This window comes from Rousettus aegyptiacus, unplaced genomic scaffold (assembly GCF_014176215.1).
Source record: "Rousettus aegyptiacus isolate mRouAeg1 unplaced genomic scaffold, mRouAeg1.p scaffold_m13_p_6, whole genome shotgun sequence".
Taxonomy (NCBI): Eukaryota; Metazoa; Chordata; class Mammalia; order Chiroptera; family Pteropodidae; genus Rousettus; species Rousettus aegyptiacus.
Genome location: NW_023416309.1, coordinates 34873442 through 34893750, shown reverse-complemented (window position 1 = coordinate 34893750; position 20309 = coordinate 34873442). Strand labels below are relative to the sequence as shown.

At 37.3% G+C, this 20309-nt stretch overlaps 1 protein-coding gene across 5 annotated transcripts; it reads right to left on the bottom strand.

The window, feature by feature from the left end:
- Window positions 1-1459: 1459 nt before the first annotated feature.
- On the bottom strand, window positions 1460-19944 carry CEP55 (centrosomal protein 55). 5 transcript variants are annotated; one of them, XM_016164278.2, is made up of 9 exons: window positions 19845-19944; window positions 18892-19082; window positions 16839-17114; window positions 14750-14818; window positions 7752-7902; window positions 6095-6405; window positions 4783-4854; window positions 3985-4110; window positions 1460-2617 (listed from the first exon to the last, which is right to left on the bottom strand). In XM_016164278.2, exons 2-9 carry the CDS (start codon window positions 19072-19074, stop codon window positions 2417-2419), a joined length of 1389 nt encoding a protein of 462 aa, XP_016019764.2. In that variant the 5' UTR covers window positions 19075-19082; window positions 19845-19944; the 3' UTR covers window positions 1460-2416. The 5 variants fall into 5 exon arrangements, with proteins under 5 accessions (XP_016019764.2, XP_036078853.1, XP_036078852.1 ...); XM_036222959.1 differs by having other exon boundaries at window positions 2417-2617; window positions 18892-19076; window positions 19845-19868; XM_036222957.1 differs by lacking the exon at window positions 19845-19944 and adding an exon at window positions 19501-19823 and having other exon boundaries at window positions 2417-2617.
- Window positions 19945-20309: the final 365 nt, after the last annotated feature.

Below are 20309 nucleotides of genomic sequence, written 5' to 3'. Positions count from 1 at the left end.
TAAGGCAGCACCTAGTTTCCTGCCCATCTCAGGCCGATTTAGCCACCCCCTTTTGCCTTAGATACTACAAAAAGGTTACAACCTGGAAAGGAGTTTGGCCCATACAGTGCTACATTTTTTCCCCCAAAATGTAGTTGAAAATTTTTACATTTTAAAATTCTAAATTTCTCTTGGAAAATCTGAAAGATCAGCCACTCTGTACCCACATCTGCACAGTACATTGGCAGGAGAGGAGTAGCTGCGCCCCCTTTGGGTGAAGACACACATTTGCCAGCCTCCACAGTCCAGCTGGCCAGTGTGTCAAGAGGCTTTTGAGTTGGCTTCCCTGACTCTAAACTTTGCTCTGGGATAAGCTAGAGAAGCAGAGAGCTTCAATTGGGAGAGTGTGGCTTTGGCTGCACTTGAAAATTACAAACATGATTCTGTAAGTGATGTTTTTTACCTACGTCTAACGACATTAGGAAACCAGCAGAGTGGAAGTCATTGCTGTTTATGACAAGGTTGTCGTTGAGGCTACGAACATTTACATACACGGTTTCTTCTCTGTGATGGCTCACAGAGCAATCCAGTTTTTGTACCAGGATCACTGCAGTGGTGTTTCTCTTGAGGGTCAGCTGCATTTTTAAGTCATGTGAACGGTGTAGAGGATTGTTTCTCTGTACTAACATCTACAAGGCTCAGCACCAAATCAGGACTCAAATGCAGAAGCGCTCCATGGCCTGTTGTGGGGCTACCCTTACGAGTGGCTCCACTTCACTTGTCTTGTGTTATGATTGCTTTTTCCCCACTTCTTTTTTGATCTTAGTATAAGATTCGTATCTTTGAAGAGTCAGACTTTCAGTCTATATTAAAATGAAGTAGGATTTAAACTCCTCTACCCTACATATGACTTCACTATAGCACTCCCTACAATGTATTATATTTATCTGTTTAGATGTTGGTCTCTTCTACGAGACTGCATTTTATCACTGTGTCACTAACACGTAGCCTGGAGCCTTGCACATAGTTGACATTTAATACATGTTTGGAGGTGAAATTAAAGATGGTAGAGAATGAGCATATGGGTCCATCGACCAGGTGGAGAGGGGTTTGACAAGGCAGAACTTCTCAGACCAGAGGGATGGAAGAGACCAGGAAGTGTGTTCTGTTTTTTCTAACTCAAAAAACATCCCATGACTCCAGGTGTGATATTGCTCAAGTACACTGACTTTGAAGAATTCATAAGAGGTTCTGGTATGGTGGGGAGAACCTGGGCATTGGAGTTGACTTGGAGTTTGAAACCCAAGAATGTCTTTTTTAATTATTGTGGGGATTTTGCTTTCTGAGCTTCATGTAGTTCTTGGTTCTGATGTATTCTTAACTACTTTATTTTACACCATACATTAACCTGTAATCCTCTGGCACTCCTCTCAGGGCAGAAATCTTAGAATACCTCTATGTACATATATGCTAGACACAGTCAAATTTATTAAATAATTTTATTCTTTTCTCCTTTATATTACTAACAGTAGCCCAGTGTTAAGCATTTTAGAAAACTTGAATAAAAAAAATTTTTGGTTTACACACACATGTACAAAAATAGATATTCAGATATGCAAGTATCTGCTCATTACATTGCCCAGCTTTAAGAGTGATGAAATAAATAAAATATCTGTAAATTAAAACAAGAGGGTGAGACGATTTTGTTAAAATCCATTTTAACAATTTTAGCTGACCAATATGTGCTAATGAAATCCAAGGTGAAGTTGTAGCCAGTTAATACGAGAGAAGACATGGTGTGTGGCTTAGGAGTGAGTATTCCTTAGGCGGAATCTGCTTTGTGCTTAGAACACAGCTAGGTTTACAGTTTCAACAATAAGCAGCAATAAAGATCAAGAAAATTCCCAACTTTTCTAAGAACCGCTCTATGGTAGCATGGAAAAATTTTTTTAAAAATCACCACCTTTTAACGATGGACTCAATTGTAGGTATATTGTAGGTATACCAAGTGCTTGGATAAAAAAAAAAAAAAGAGAATGCTAAGACAGTAAGATACTCGGTTAATTACCTACGATTTTTAAAAAACCACAAACACAAAATATTTGCTTGCTGGTGTCATAGATTTAACCCACAAACAATAACAACCTGAACTTATCATTTCCCCATCAAGTACTTCAACAGTGCGAAATGGAAGTCCTGTCGGCACACGCTGCTCACACATTCTGTCGCTGAAGCCTGAAGATGAACCATCTCACGGAGGTATCAATGCCAAGGGAAGCGCAAAGCAGTGAAAAAATACAGTGATTCACTTCTATGCCGGAGTCTCAAAGGTAGATAGGCAGTTTCTCATATGAGGTAAAATAAGGAATTCAAAATATCTACTAACATAAAATACAGTATTAAATCTTTTGACACAAGACAAAGGACAATTATATTGCTACTTTGAACAATATTCAACATGGACTAGTAGGTCTCGATGTTCGGTGGCTGGATACTGGATATTGCACTTGGGACATTCCACCAGGCTTTCATTCAGTGCAGCTGTGGGACTTTTTGGTGAGGCAACTTTTACTTTGTTTTCAGCCTCTCCTTGGAATGTGACTAACGGCTCTGGGAAGGCAAGCTCACGAAGTTGCTTCTGAAAAATAAATGTCAAATGAACACTGCCTGTACATAGGCCTACTGTTCAATAGTTGTACTGCTCCATAGATGGTCCAACTTCAGCCCTGCAGACAGATTTTCTTTTGAATCTCTGGTCATTGGTATTAAGTGGTTACATACGAGGTGGTTATAAATTACCCAGGAAGGATTGGGGTTGGGTATTAATATCAAATTTAAAGGTAGGCCTGTGTGCAAGGCTGACAAAACTTGCTAGTCTTGTAAAAGAGGGGTACTTCAGCAATAAAGAACTACATGGAATTAAAAGCAGTACAGAATTTTAACAGAACAAACAGGCTGTCCACAGAAATGACTAAGATATTGTATAATACCTTTGAGAATTTCCTTTTGCATGTTTTCTGAGAAATTTAGAATAGTCAGTAAAGCTTAAAATGAATATTTTACAGCATACTCCAAAGATGTTGGATAGTGGGAGCACAAAGAAAAGTCCAGGGAAAGTATGGATTCTTTTGTTTACACTCTGGATTCTTATACTTTCAAAAACAGTCATTAACAGAAATAAATTATAAATCCCAATTTCAAATATTATAAATGACCAAAATCAATAACATACTAAAAAACAGAGCCAAAAAATATATTCTGTCTTTTAATCATAAGGAAGTTACAAATGATGTTTTTAAAACAATTGTTTTCTTCTAAAAACTGAGGAATTCTATTTATAACATTTCACCATCTGCAAATACCCTACAGTACTAGGATGACAGATATTACTATAATACACTAGTGGGACACACAAACACAGACCCCAACAGGTTTAGTCCAAAAGCTTATTATTAAGATAAAAATAAGTAAGTAGAAAACCATTTCTTCATGGAAACAATGTTATTTAAAAGATTCATGTTTTAAAAGATTATGTGCTCAGGGTAACCCACAAAATGTTCTTTAACTCAACATGCCTAAACAGTGTATTAATAGTAAGAGTCCATTATCTCTAAAAACAGAATTTCTTTTTTTCTTTTTAAAAAGAAACACACAATTTTCATTCAGGACTCACAATTGCCTTCCCTCACCCCATCCATCCCTCAGGCCAGGCTCTCTTTAGTGTCTCTAGAATCACAGGGTCCTCCCAGAGTGGGTGGGGGTGATCCCAAATATCCGTAATATACTCATTACCAAGAGGCACAGAATGTCCCTCTTTCTAGTGCTCTGAACTCATGCTCAAAGGGCAGTTGCCTCAAATGACACAGGGGCTCTGCCTACTGACCTGAGAAATAGCCGTTCTTTAAGCTTATCCTCCTAGTTTGGGAAGTGGCTTGATATATAAATGGAAAAATAGCAGAAAGAGAAAGAAGAAAATAAGTTTTAGTTTAATCATTCCAGACTCACCAAGGATTCCAACTGGGTGATTTGATTTCTTGCTTTTCGGAGCTCCTTAAGAATTACATGTAATTGATGCTGCATATTTTGACGGTCAAGTTTTTCATTTTCAAAGTCTAAAGTACATGCCTGCATCTGGAGAAATGCCCAGAACAAGACAATTACAGCCAGTATAAACTGTCTATTTCTCTTGACTAGATGCTTACATTTCTTAATTAGCATAAGAAGCAAACATCTGTTGTACCATCAGAGCAAGAATTCATCTAAGCAGTGAGATATTGATAAATAAAGAAGCCTATGGCTGAGGATTTGGTTGATCCAAGGAGCAAAGCCAATGCTTGAGGTATAGGTATCTCCCCCTTTTATTATGGAGAAGTGAGGGAAAGGGAAGAAAGAGATGGATATTCCCTGGTGTGGAATATACTAAAAATCTCTGGTCTATATTCTGAGGACGAATGGTATCTCTCTGAGTTCTGCTTGAAGTTATAAGGTACACCCCTTAGGGAGTTCCTGTTAGGCTAGTGTAGCAAAGATGTTTGGGGAAGAATAAAATTTGCGAAGGCAAATATCTTCCCATCTGGAAAACTGCCATCTCACCTCAGAGAATCTGTTTTAGCCCAGCAACAGTAACAAGAACCTTATCTGGGATAGCCCAGATATGGTTTTTAAAAAACATTTTTCACAACTTTCAAATGGTTCTTCATAGAATAGTGTACACGTGAGGAAAAAATCCATTTTCTAATGGAAAAATTCCATTTCCATTTTCTAAGGGGTTAAACTGAATGTCGAAGCAACCCCAATGAGTACCTGTTGTTCCAACAGAACTACCCTTGTTTGTTCCTCTTGCTGCTTTAACAGAGATGTGTAAAGAAACTGGACCTGTAGGGCATAAACAGACAATGTTGCCACATCTGACCTTTTATTGCTTGACCTGGATGCATGAACAGCTCACAAGTCTCACATCTCTAACCAGAACACCACCTGCTAGTCTGAGTGAGTCATTCCAGCTGGTTGTTTAATGGCTATATGGCTGAGAGCTCCCTGAAGCACAGACTAAAAACTGACAAACAGCACAGAACTCTGCAGTGGCCATACCCACTTTCTTGGAGGTCTGACATCTAATCTAATATTTCTGCGTAGGATAACAAAGCTGGCAGTGCCTCTTCTTCTTGGCCAGAGTTGGAATAAAATTCTCAATCATTTCTGCTTTCATAAATATCATTTCTTGCACCTGTAGGCAGTAGTGAGGGTAGTAAAGATTAAGAAGGCAAGAGACTATTTTTTCCCTTCTCTCAACTTTCAGAAGATTTTGAAAATTACTATTCTATTAGTAGCGATCACAAATATTTACCTGCCACTTTAGTTTACAAAGTTCTTTTACATTCTCTCAATTGACCCTCACAAAAACCCTATGAGGCAAGAAGTGGTAATTATTATTAATACATGATTAATCTGCAATGTCAGAGGGGTTAGGTGATTTACCTAAGGCCACACATCCTGGACTAGAGACCAGATATGACTACAAATACTGTTCTTTCCATTCCATGCTGTTAAGCAAAATTTAAATTAATGAGTTTCTGTCAAAGTACTATTCAACTCTAATAATCCTAACTCAATAACTTCAACATTACCAAGACATCCTGGCATAAAGCTGTGAGTATGAGAACATGGACAGTGCCACATGAACTGGGGTACAGTATCACAGTCAAGGAATCAGTTTTGATTTCCCTTTTTACTTCACATCTTTTGGTTTCTCACACATACTTACCCCCTTCTCTCTCAGACCCTTTAAAGTGTATGTGACTTCCTCTGGCTGGAGAGAATTCCCAAAGTCACTCGATCTTGCTGGTTCCTTGTTGTCATCAGGTCCTTGTCCAAATACCATCTTCTCAGTAAGGCCTCCACTGACCCCCAGTTTCTCTTTGTCATATTATGGTTTTATTTAGTTTACCTGTTTATGGTCTGTTTTCATACTATACATGAATACCCATGAGGGGGGTCAGGAATTTGTTTTGTTCTTTGCTGTTTCCTAGTGGTTAAAATAGTCCCAGATACTTTCTGTAAGTACAATGAAATAAAGAGTATTATGAATTGGGAAACCCTTATTGGTTAGGCTCACCTGAGATAAGAGCTCCTCAGATCTCTTCTTCTCCTCTTCAAGTTTTTCCCTAGCGACATCATTCTCCATCTTGAGCCTTTGTATTTTCTCTGTTTTATGCCTATCATCTTCCAGGTGTTGTACATCTGCCTTTCTCTGTGCACACAACAGTTGATTTAAATCTTGAACTTCTTTTTGGGTTTCTTCATATTTCCTTCGAAATTCATTAAGTTCAAAATTCAACTGAGTTATGGTTTGTTGCTCAACCTCAAGATCTTTTTTTGCATTTGCCAAGAGATGATTGTAATATTTCTGCTTTTCTTCTTGAAGCCCTATGACGAACACAGGAAGGCACAACTCACTTTATTAAATAGATAATATTCTGAAAAGATAAACACAAACCTGTTTCTATACACAAGATCACATTATTTCCTGATTTTTACAAAATGAAAGGTCAAGAGATAGGGTTGATATCTGACGAAATGAAACAAGAAGTTCAGGTACATTATCTGAAATTAAAACACTAATAACTAGAAGAAAAATGTTCTTTGGGGAGGGAAATCACTAATGCCTGAAGATAGATCAACAAATAGAAATTTAAGTTCATTATTTACAGATATGGTAACAACCCAAATTAAAAAACAGAAATGTTAACAGCGGCTGCCCTGATGGGGGGAGAAAAGAGATTAGGATGGGATGGGAAAGGAAGAACAGGGCCCTTTTGCACTACTATTAAATTATTTTATCAAGCACTTACAACACACACACATATTACTAAAGTAAAAATTAGACTTAGCCCATAACTAAAACCCTACTTTCATATGTAGTAAACTTATAAAGGCATTACAGTAGTAATTTTGTCCCCTTAGGGATAAACAGCTTTGAATTATCCCTGGAGACATTCCTTTTATGTTTTCTTTTAAGCATTCATTTCATTTTAAATATTCACATGTGGAACTGCAAGACTGTGAGCCTTGCTTGCCTTTCTTTAGCCTCTGCTTTATGTAATTCAAGTCTTCAGTCCCATTAGGGCTGTCAGTCATTTCATGTGTGCTTTGCATGGTGTTTCTCTTCCTAGCTTGTTATCTGGAACTGCTGAACCGATTCCTCACCCTTCTGCCCCACCTCTTAAGATTCTTGTGAAACTCAATTGAGACCAATGTTGGGGATATTGTAAAGAAAGCACTTGGCAAAACAAAAACAAAAACAAAACAAACAAACCAAAAAAAACAGCTTCATTCCTATGAAACTTCAATTCTATGGTGAGATTCAAATGACTGAAAAATCATCTGCAAAATGTATTCTTTCTCCTGGGATTCAAGAATAAATGCTGAAGGGAAACAGAGTAAAAAGAAAATTGGTGACAGTGCCAGCTCTGAGGGGAATAAAGTTGGAGAAGGGCTTTGAAGGAGGGGCAGAACATGTACAGTGGAGAAAATCCCTGCGCTGTGCCTTTGTTCAGAACTGCCAGAGATCCCTTGTACCCTGTGCCTTATGCCCTCTTATCAGAAAACAATGGGAAATAGAACAAACTTGCTAAAATGTTATTTCAAGGCGAGAAGACTTGGCTCTTATTTCACTTCCTAACACGTATCTATAAAAATCTAAATTTGAGCAATCTCTCCTTTTGGAAAATGTCAGGCAGACCTACCCCAAAAGAGTATTTTTATACCAGTACCTTCTGATTCAGTCTTTTTTGTCTGCTGTGAGAGTGAATGAGCAGCTGTTTCTGATTTCTGTTCCAACTCGTAGATCTTTGCTAAAAGTCCTTTTACGTAGACCTCCCGCTGCTGATCATACACAAGCCATTGCTGATTTTTCTCCAGAGCCTCAATGTGAAAATGTAAGAAAGTCAATAATAAACAAATATAATAATAAAAATAAAAAAGCAAAATCTTAAAATGGGCAAGGGAGCCCAAATGATGTACTCTTTTCTAGCACATAAAAACTCTATCGCTCATGTAACACAATAATTCTAGGCAACCGTTGTATGGCTTATGATACAGAAATACATTCAAATATCATACATCTTCAGAATATCTAACAACATGGCAAAGTCATGTTCATATGAGGTTAAGTTCACTCATCTGCTGTCTCCTCTACACAACTTGCTTGGTGTCTGTGTCCATGTCATTCTCTGTAAAGCAGAAAGCCTTTGTGGCAGAGGTGGAAATGCCCTGCTCAGAAACCCTTTAAGAATGAGCTAGTTCTGCCCAATAGAAGACTCTGTTCAGGAGCTTCCCAAACCTGACAGGAGACTGTGACAGGCTTGCATGCTGGTCTGACGGTGCCCCTGCCCAATCCTGCCGCCTTCCTTTTCCTTTTTCACAGATGTTGCTCCCCCAAAACTATTGGCACTGCTGACTCCATGCCAAAAAAACAAACTTAAATAGCTACCTCTTCCCTTTATTTCCAATTTTCTTCCCCCCACCCCTTATCACCAATTTTCATCCTTTATAGCTTTCAGAACTCAATTAAAAATCCCAAACTGGGCTCATTCGCCTGCTTTGTATAGAGGCTTATGACCCCAGTTGTTACATATATGTCTACATGTTTAAAAATTATTTTACCATCTTCAGCTTTTTACCTGTTTGCTGTGTCTCTCAAACAGATAGTAGGCTCCTTGAAGTGGCAGACCACACTACTCTGAAAGGATTCCTAGCTTTTATGTACAATGTATACTCACAAAATTATTTGGTTGGTGGGATAATATTCATAAAATAAGCAATGTCTGTTAAGTTAGCTGGTAAAAGGGAACTGATTCGCTTTATTGTTACTGCTAATATTGGCTTTCATTTCAGTTCCATCTTTCCCTCAAGAAACTAGATATACTCTATAGCTTTACCAGGACACCTAGTATAAATCTGAAAAGCTTATAAAATTACAAGTATATTTTCTGTGGATCAAACTATCTGATATTTGGCAAGACATTAGCAAATATTCATGTAGCAGCTACATTAACTTTAGTGAATAAAACAAAGTGGAATATATGACGGTATGTAGATTTATGAAGTGGTTCATTGTTGTTAACTAGGACAAATTCACAGATCATCTGATTCTAACTCTCACTGTTCTTATCCACTGAATCCTTAGAAATCCAGTGAAAGGCAAAGCCAAATGAGTCTGCCAAGATAGCTTGGTATCCCCAGCAATCGTACACTAACCCTTCCCTTTCCCCCTAAACTCTAGTTTTGCCAGAGGAGGTGGCCATTTTGTTACTGAAAGTGGGGCACAAACAATGAGTCATCTGCTGGTGCTAGAGAAAAAAGCCTAGAAATTCTATATGGCAACAACATGCAATGATATAACCCCTCTGCCCTCTCCAACCTAGGCGTTTAGTCCAAGAGGATGGGACTGCTGCCCTCTCATTCCATGTACCCGAGAGGCTTGGGAAATAAATCTCAATGACCATTTGTGTAGAGAGGGTATCCACTTCTAAACCTGATGTCACATGAGTAAAACATTAAGGATAAAGCATCTTAGAAGCAGGCACACAAAGTGATGTTAACACCCCTTCATGATGACCAGGCTCATTCATACTGAGTCCTCCACCCTTGCTACCCAGGCTATGACCCATCTGCCCCCACAGGAATGCCTACTTCAGCAATGATTCAACACTGGATCCTGGTAGACCCTGATTGTTTCTGGATTAAGAGATCAAAAAAAAAAAAGTGTCCATTTATTTTTTGCTTAACATTAGAAAATGTCAGTTGTAGCATGATTTCTCCATTAAGAAAGTAAGAGGAAATGCAGGCCATGACCAAAAGCTTTAGGTTAATTAATACGATGATCACTCTATATTTAGGGGCAAAATAGCTACTCCTAATCAGTTTAGTTCGACCTCTTCCTTGGTCCCCCAAAGTGCTAAATCATTTTAGTTATATTAATAACAGAATTTTTTAAAGCTTCAAGACACAATTTGCTAAAACTGAAGCTATCTTCCCTTAGGCTGACATTAAAATTGTGCACAATCTGCCTTTTTCTGTCTCTTCAAGTTATAGCCTGGCTTTTCTTTCCTCCACTATTGCCCCATTGTCTACACAGCTACGCACACCCTCTGTGCCTTGCTTAAACTCTTCCCTTTGTCCAGAGTGCCCTAGAACCCCTTCCTATATCACCTGCCCACTTAAATCCCATCTTTTCACCAAGTTCCAGTGAGCCCAGGCTTATCTTTCAAGCCTCCTCACCATAGCCACCCTGACCAAGCTCCCTCTTATCTTGTCTAAATCACGAGCCCCTTGGACAGCTGGGCCTGGGCTTGTTTAGATAATTTTTTTAATAGTCTGTGCATGTGTTCACTGTTTCTACAGCAAGTGGCTGCCTGATGTTTGTGAACGATAATGACAAAATAAAGTGGGGAAACAATGGCTGCAAGAATCAGCAAGGATCCAAGCAGGCCTTTTAGCCTCAAATGGAAGTTTGAGAGTATTAAGAGGAGGAGAGAGTCTGAAAGAATCTAGCAGTTCTTTACACACAGTAAAATAATACATTTAGAGTGATGCAAAGAATCAAACACTTTCAAAAATATATTACTCATTAATGAATATATAAAAATGTAATCAAAAACCTGCGAAAGAAAAAAGGGATTCTAATAAATCTGCCAAGTTTGAGAGATTTAAAGTAACCTCAAAGGATGATCTGATCATAAATTCCTAACTGGGCAGGTGGTGGTGGGTAGTCACACCACAGCCCTATAAGTTCTCTAGTAAAGTTTTTAAGCAAGTGCCATCCATTGATCTTGTGCATCTAAGTTAACATACCTTTGAAATACCTGAGGAATCCCCTTTCTCAGACCCCACAGAGGCATAACCACCCTCAAAGGAGCACATGGCTTGTTAACTATATTTCCCCCACTTTCTTTCTCCCACTTTCATGTAATCTTCCTTACTGCCCTCAATTCCAAATGTACAAAAAAAACCTGCAAAACTGTCCTTCACCAGAATATTTGAGATCCTGCTTCTTGGCATGTCATCAGTTTCGTTCAAATAAACTCTTAAAAAATTCTCTACAGGTTTGCATCTTTCTTACAGCTATTTCTATAATCTTATAAGTTCTTAATATGTACCCCTGTGTTATAATTCCTCCCAGACCTGTTATAATTTATTAATATTAACAGTTGAAATAAAAGCCAGGATGTGTAACATATTTTACATCTTCAAGGCTGCCAGAAAGAGATGGCATAAACACAAAGTTCTCAACAACAAAAGACACATGGTGTAAATTTACTGAAGAAAACACATGTACTGGAATATATTTTCCAAAGTGTCGATTCTTTCTGAATCACCCTATGTTTGTTGTAGGTGTACTGAAAAAGGAGGGGCCCCCTCCCCTACAAGCTGGCCTCTCACTCTGGAGGGGTGAGATAAGTGCTAAGGAACATACTGGAGGTTCTTGGTTGCATATAAGGGCATCTTCTTTCAGGTAAGAATTTCCATTCTTTAACAACATAGGTAGTTGAGCTGCGTGTCCAAAGCATTTATTTATATGAAAACTCTAAGTCTAGAGAGTTCCTCCAACCTTTGCTAGGCTCCTTTCATGAATATCTTACAAACTCCTGAGCAAATCTTCTAGGTATGGGGCTTAAAGGATTTTCAATGTGTTTTCTGTAGAATTGGAAAATAGATTAAGAAGACACAGCTGACTTCTGGAATCGAAGACTTAGCCCAGGGCCCTCCAGCCACTTGACCAGATACTTTTCTCTCTGCATCCATCAGACAGTTATAACATTTATTCTCACATGGCGTAAGAGTTCACTTATCAAGTGGAGATACTATATATTCACTCTGTATTATATACTCAAATTTAGCTGATAAGAGAGTAGTATTCTATGACTCAAAAGGCACACATATAACCAAATACTTATAAATACTGTTTGACACTAAAAAGATCTAATTTTATACTAATTTTTTCCATATTTAAGAACTATTTCAATATAAATAATTTAAGTCAGTGTTGGATGGTCCTGAAAATTTTCTTCTTTTAAAGGAGCCCATCCATAAACATACATAATACTTAAGAATGAGAAACACGCTTACGTGTTGGTTTAAGATTTAAGAGGCAATATTCCAAAAGGCCACATGATGGCAATGTTACTTAAATAAAATAGTAAACACATCTTTACTCTCCACCTCTACTCATTAACCATATGCATCTGCTTTCTTCTCTTAATAGTATCAATAAATGGATTTGAGAGCTATCAGTAAATGTTGATATTATTAGTTTTACGTCTTATTCATCATTGCATTAATTATCCCAGCTTCGCGTTATCTATACAATCATTAGGCATGCATTTTAACGTTTTCATCTAAATTATCAATAGAAATACAGAACAAGTGTGGGCAAAAATGAAGCCTCATGAAATGCCACTGTCATGACAAAGAATCATTAAATATCCGTTAGGCAAAAATTTCAATATAGATTAAAATACTGGCCTTTACTGGAGGAATAAAAATGTGGGTCAACTGATGAAACTGGAAGATGGATGATAGATTACGTAGTAGTGTCCACGGTAAATTTATTAAAGTTGCTATCTATATTTTAGTCACGTAAGAGACTATCCTCATTCTTTGGAATACACAGTGAAGTACGCAGGCTTAAAGGGCTGTGGACATATGCAACTCACTCTCAAATGTTTCATATAAAAATGTTTTGTGTTATTGTATGTGTGTGAGGGGGTGGGGATTGAAAGAGAGAGCACAAAATAGGAAAAACGTTAACAATGACTGAATTTTGGGTATATGGGCATTCTATGTAGCATTTTTATTCTAACTTTTCCGTAAATTTGAATTTTTTTCCAAATAAAAAATTTAAAAAGTTATCTTCTCTAAAGTCTATGTCTAAAAATCACATTTCTTAAAATGACGAACAAGAATGCCTATGAAAACTGCCTTTAGCTATTTGGTCTGATTTAGTTTGAAAGCTGCTGACGTCAGACAATGTTCACAGCATTAACTCCATGTAATTATCTCAAAATGTCGGCCAGACAGAAATGGTAGCTTAAGAATGATACAGCTAGGCCTTAAGAAAGGTAAACTTAGGTTTTCAGGGCTTCCTTTAGCGTAACAAACACTGACTCTTAAAGTATGTAGGCAAACTTCTACAGGAAGTTTTGTGGGAGCTTTGAGGAAGAGTATGGGTCTAGAACTGCTGAGCTCTCCAAGCCAAATAATGTAAGTGTGTGGACTCTGGAGAGTGAGATTTCTCTATCACTGCTCCCTAAATTCCCCAACTATATATACAATTCTCTTGATCTAAAAGATTTGCTTAGATTCCAAGGGGATAGGTTCTCTAAGGGTGGTCCTCCAATCACCATCAGGAGGAGCAGCAGCAGCAGCTGCAGCAGCGGGTGGAGCTTGTTGGAAAGCCAGAATCTCAGGTTCTAACCAATACTGAGGAAATCAGAATCTGCATTTTATAAGGATCCCCTAGATTCATATGCATATTAGAGTCTAAGAGGCTCTGCTGACTCTAGATCATCATTTGAAAGTAAACAAAGCAGAGAAGTACAATGTAATCCTTAAATAAGCTGGAAAGATAGAACAGAATAAAAAGATTGGGTATAAATGCATAACATTTTAAAGTTATTTTCATAAAAAGGATCATCTAAAAATAACTTCAGTTGACATTTGAAGCAGTAAGTGCTGAGAAGCCTAAAAATTACGTATGAGTTTAAGAAAATAGCATATATTTTCGGGTACTTTGCTAAAAGAGACACTAGTAAAAATCAAGAAACTCCACAAGACTGTGGTCATTTTTTTCAATTGTTCTAGATGCTGGAGATAATATACGACACACAAAAAACTTATTTTGATAGTTCTTTAAAAACTATGTTTCTTCTCTATTTTAGTTACCTCTAATCACTTTGATAAGAGTACTCTAGTGCACTGTTATACAGACACTCCATAGATTTTAAATTCTTCTTTTGAAGATCAAATAAACCTGAAGGTATACTTGCTAGATGAAATAAAACAGGAATCTTAAGAGCATACTTAGATCAGGATAGACACATGCCAGTAATATTTCTGGAATCAAAATACCTACCACTGGCCTAATAATTAAATCAAGAATATCATAGTTTGTATATGTAATCTTAAAACTTGAAAAAATACACTGCGATTAGTCCCTGTGGCCTCAATTTATTTAATTCTCAAAGAAATCTACCAATCCATTTAAGATGTAAGTTTAAAATAATACAGCTTTACCATATATCTAAAATAACCTCATATCAAATTTTAGAGAAAAGAAGCACTGAGTATACAAAGAATATATTTCCTTTTCAAACCATGAAAGCAAATCCTAGTTCCAAAGGTAGAATTTCAAACTACATCTTACATGGATAAACAGAATCTATACGTTAAATTACATTATAATTTTTAAAAAATGGTAGGGCAAATTAGATTTAGGTGGAGAAGGGTTATTGTTAAGGTATCTGGTAGTGATGGATGATTTCTAGGGCTTTCTAGCCTAATAGGACCATGCTTAGAGGAACTGGCCCTCTTGAATACCTAGAAAGAGACTTAAAGGTAGCAACCTACAGAGATAATCTCAAACCACTCAGCTCTCCATCTCAACAGATTTTTTCAAGTCACAGCATCAACGCTGACAATTTCCATGAAATTTAACAGTAAATGAATTAGTCCTCTTTATCTATAACTTAATAAAAGAAAAAGAACTTACATCTTTCAGCTGTATTTCCATTTCATGAATATTACTCATTGATGAGTTGAAGCAGCTTGTAGCTACAGTCTGTAAATAAACCAATATCAGTTAACATCATAAATTTATAAATTTAATAAAAGAAGTTTCTTCATTATATTTAGTTGAATAATAATACAGTATACTTTACAGGGGCATTCCCAAATCCAGATCTAGTATATGCTGGTGAACCTCATGGAGATGAACGGTACCAGAGGAGAATTAAGATCTTTTGGAAGTGTCCTAAGCGGACTGGAAACCTTGAGATAAATATATCTAATTTGACTTCTGAGGTCCTCTGGACCCCAGGATCACCAGAATAACCCTCAGTGCATATGAATAGCCCAGCAGTTTTCACCAAAAGCAGATAAAACAAAAATAACTATTTAAATGAAATCTGGAAAATATTGTCAAAAGATAAAAGTTATTTTCTAGAATTATATTTGTATTAGTATTATTATTAGTTCATACAGACTATATGGAACTCAAAACATAATTTCTCTCTCTTCTTTTTTCATTTTCTCATAGGGAAAAAAGAGAAGTAGGTGGTTAGATACTCAGGCTAGCCAGCGAAACACATGAAAAAGTGTATTCCAATCTTTTAACAGATCTAAGGAAAAAGACTTATGTGAACGCAGGCAAGGAAACTCAAAATATTTTTTTTTCTCTGATGGTATTCTAGACACTGATTCTAATATGTAGCCCTTTCTCCCTTTCAATTTAGTTCTCTAGGTAGAAACTATGACATGCTCTCTCTAGCTCACAGCTATATACAGAGGATCTGGTGGAGGACTCCACAATAAGGGACAGGGGAGCAAGAAATTTTGCTCTCCAAATGACTCTAGAACAAAGCTTCCTTCCACTCCAACCTGCACTAGACTGTGACATGAGGGAAAAATAAATGTTTGTTGTATAAGAGTCAGAGATTTGAAGGCTGTTTTTATAGCAATTAGACATGCTAACTAATATAAATATTAACAGTAGATAGCCCACACAATTATTATAATACATTTAAAATTATCCTTTCTACCAAGATTTGCATTTCTATCATCAAAAGTATAGAAACTAATTTTTAAGCTTTAAAGGTTTTAATCACCCACTTTGGATCTAACTGTAATATTTTATGAGTTTCAGCTCTGTGGACATTCTCTAGAAAAACTTAAACATTTCTGAACTCATCTGCAGAAATACTCAATTATCCATCTATGAGAGTACACATAAATATGTAGCTCTGATCACTCTGACCACTCTGAAAGGGAGATAAAGTACAAAGACTCTTAACATTGAGATATTGTATCTGAAAGCTACAGATTTTCTTCTATAGATTGGTATTAATAGCTATAGTGTTAGTATTATTCAAATGTCCAAATTTCCAAAAGAATCAAAGGTCTGATCAATAAGAAACCATTTATTAAGAACTTACTGTGCCAGGCACTATGAAACTTACATATATTATTACATTTAATCTCCAGTATTCTTATCCTGATTTTACCAATGTGAACACTAAGGCTTTGGAGAGAGTTCTGCTGAATTCTAGCATTGTCTCTAAGGCTAGAGAGGTTAAGGAATTTGTTCAGAGTCATACAACTAGGAAGTGGCAGAACCAAGATCTGAACTTAGGTTCGCCTACCTACAAATCCTTGCTCTTTCTGCTACGCTAGTGACACTGAAACAAAAGAGGGGGAGAAAAAGTGCGTGTAATTGGGAAAAGCATACTTGCTACTGGGACAGTGTATATCAAATATAAAAATAAAAAATGAAGCACTGTTTTCATGATATAAACTACAGAGAAAAGAGCTCAACAAAATCTTCTTGGCTATCTTAGATACACAGTGGATTGGATTCTGTATTATGAATATTCCTTTGGGCAAAACAATGGTGTGGGGCATGGAGGAAGCCACATTAACTATTTTTGTTTAATGAGAGGGTTACGGGCTATTAAAAAAAAGTAATGTTAGTATACTATACTGTTTCACCATTTAACAAGGATGTTCTAACGACCTCATTCTTTGTAAGAATTACAATTGTATCAGAAAGGAAAAAAATCTGGGTTTAAAGAAATTATTAGTACCTGTGATAAACGAAGTGTACTGGCTTTGTTTTCAAGTTCAGCAAGTCTTGCGGTTGTAGTAGACAACTGTCTTTTTAATACATCTGTCTCTTCAGACAAGGATTTCAACAATTGTTCCCTCCTTTCACCTTCCTTTGTTTTCTCTTCCAGCTGTTCAAGCAATGCAGTAGTACTATATCTGGCTTTCAGCTGGTCTCTCAGTCTCTGCATTTCTTTGTCCTTCTCTGCGAGTTGATAAGCATTCTTCTCCCTCTCAGCTTCAAGGATTCGAATTTTCTACATATAAACTAAGAAGAATCTTAGGGCAAAGCCAGGTCAAACATGAAAGTAACAGTATACTACAACAAGCATTTATATATCAAGTCAGCATTATACTTGATACTAGGGCCAAAAAAAAAAAAAAAAAAAAAAAGATGAAGCCAAGGACTTATGCTCAGAGAGCTCAGGGAGGTAAACAATACATAATGCAATATGGTAAGTGCTATAGTCAAGAGATATATATAAAATGAATAGGACACAAACACAGAAAGAAGAAACCAACTCTGTCAACAGCAGTGAAAGAAAGCTGGCTTTCACATGAGTATCTGATAATCATCACTCCATCCCACCAGTTCTAATAATCATAAAGGCTAAAAATGAGTCTCACAAGACATACATGCTCACTGATGACCTTGAAGCAACACTTTAAAATCACAGAACATTCATAGCTGGATAAAAATGCATTCACTAACTCGCTTTTTCTTAATAAATAATTTGATATCAAATCTAGAAGGTGAGCTTCAAAGGAGTGTTCAACATTTTCAAGAACTTGAAAGATAAAGAAGGCATGCTTGTTATACTGCTTCTGGCATAAGAAAGTACCAATATAGATAATAAAAAAAGTTAACAGAATGACTACATGCTAGCAAGATAAAAACATCATAAAACTAAAAATTTGCATGGGAGAAAGCAGTTGTTCAATTATAAAACAGGGATGGTTTTGTGAAAATAATGAAGAGATTTTAGTCAGCTATAAGCTTAAGATAAAGCAGTAGTATGATACAGTTAAAAAAAAACAAAACCAACAATTTTAGGCTTTTATGGAGTACAGCATCCAGATCAGTGAAAATAATAGTATCACTTCAACCTGTGTATGCCACTGTGTACAATACCAGGTGCATAATTCAGAAGGGATATGAACACACTACCAAGTGCTCAGGAAAATGACCAAGATGATAAGCCAGAAAAGTCGAAGAATAACAGGTTGTTTTACAGAAAAGAAGCAAGATTTCCTTTAATATCTAAAACGTTGTCACTTGGATAAAAAACAGACTTGCTCTACATAGCTATAATGGGCACAATTAGAACAAATCGGTAGAATTCGAAGAAGTTTAATTTCAACTGATTATAAAGGAACAGAGATTTGACAACCAGTGCTCAAAAGTGGAATGAACTGGAAAGAGATGTTTCAAGGAAGCTATGAGAGTCCTTCACCAGATTGCAAAATAATCTTTATGTCTAAGAATTGGTGATAGATCATTTCTCAATGCTTGAACAAGCATTTACCTCAATATGTGTTGTTAAAAATAATAAATCATCCAGTTTTATGATAGGCCTATAAAACAGAATTCAAAGAAATCCAATAATACTAAATAATAAAGGTGATTCATTTTCTAACTATGAACAGTAAAAGCACTTATACAAAATAAATTAAAATCAAATTAATGATAACATTTTTAAAACCTTCCAGTTCTAATAAATTCCTAACTACTTTATACCATAACGAATTTTAAATTTGAAATATAGTGTAACAAAACACAAAATGACAATATATGTAAAGATTTTATCTCAAAAATCCTGAAAACAAAGATTTCTTGGAACACAGTAATATTTATCAATATACGTGATAAAGTGGAATTTTAAATATTCATGTTAAAATCTGAACTCCATTTAACACTTCGAAATGATATTTGATTTTTTACATCTAATGAACAGAAAAACTAGATTATACCAATATTGGGAAAATATTTTCTCATCTCCTACCACAATCTAAAGGGTTTGTAAAGCCATTTACCTCCAAAAGTCTGTGCTTCTCTTTATCAGTCAGCTTTCCTCTTCCACTTGTGATTTCATCCATGGATGCTTGTAAGGCTGCAGTTTTTTCCCTAAATTTTTCTAATGCAGTCTCTGACTTGGAGTTACTAGACTTTGATCCCCATTTACTTTTAATTAAATCTTTGGGACTTCTGGAAGACATCTCTGAAACTGTAAATATAAAAATACAATTATACTTTATAAGTGAGTTTAAAAGGTCAAATCTCAGGTTTGATGTCTAATAACCTATTTGCTAAATAGAAGAACCTTTCTATCGAAAACGGATATAGCCAAACCACTGGGTAATGGAAAAGGAAATGGAAACTGAATCTGAGTTATTTTTGTCATCCACAGTGCCTAACAGCAGATGGTCAAAAAATACTCATGGACTGGCTGAAGTGATCTAAAACATGGACAGCAGGTGACCAAAGAAACATTTCTATCCAGCAAACTTCTGGATAGAAGGCATCTTTTACAGGACACGTCGTCTACAAGTGGAGGCAAACCTTACAATATTCTCACATAAGATATCATATGGGGAGACAGAAAGGCAAAGAAAAACTGCAAAAAGGGGCACTTTTTTTCTCACCTCTAAAATGAAGACGTTTGCGAAACAGAAAGTGCTTTTAGTAATCGGAAAAATGCTGTAGTAACGAAAGGCTCTGGCTTCTTTGAGCCAGTCTGTAAGGGGATGGTAACAACCACCGCAAAGCTGAACAACCACGGTCGTTGAGGCGCCGAACCCGGTGCCAGGCACCAAGTGAGCGTCAGGCAGAGACTTAAATCAAAGCAGGCAGAGATTAAGTCCAAGCCTACAAGATCTGCCCACTGACCCCGCCTCCCTTGCGGTGCGGTCCGGCCCTGCCCGGGGGCTGCGGGCCCTGGCCGCCCCTCGCCACCCTTCGCGGTCCCCTCCCCAAGGACAGCCAGCACCTGAGGCAAAGCGCAGCGTTCGCGTGGGTCCACTCACACCGCCGGTGCAACGCAGCTTCCGGGAGTTTGAATCCCGCGGCTGCGGGGCGGGGCACGTCACTGCCGGCGGGGACGCAGCGGCAGGAAGGAGGGGCGGCACGCGCGGTGGGGTTGCGGCTCCACGATTGGCTGAGGTCCCTAAGGGGCGGGGCCCAGAACCTGAATGCTGGATGAGGGTGGAACCCAGACGGGTTCGGGGGAGGATGGTATCTCTTCCTGCCGGGGCAACCAGGCTATTCTGGGACTTTCTCTTGTTTTTTCTCAGGGCTCAGACCTCAAGCCCGGTGTTTCTTTGTAAGGAGCTAACTTGTGTTTATCCGCTTTGGGGATGAAGCAAATTCTTGTGTTTAGTGAGATAAACCCAGTGACTGTGACCTAGAACTAACTCGTTCTGTCGCATTTTTTAAGTACCAGTTTCCACGCTGT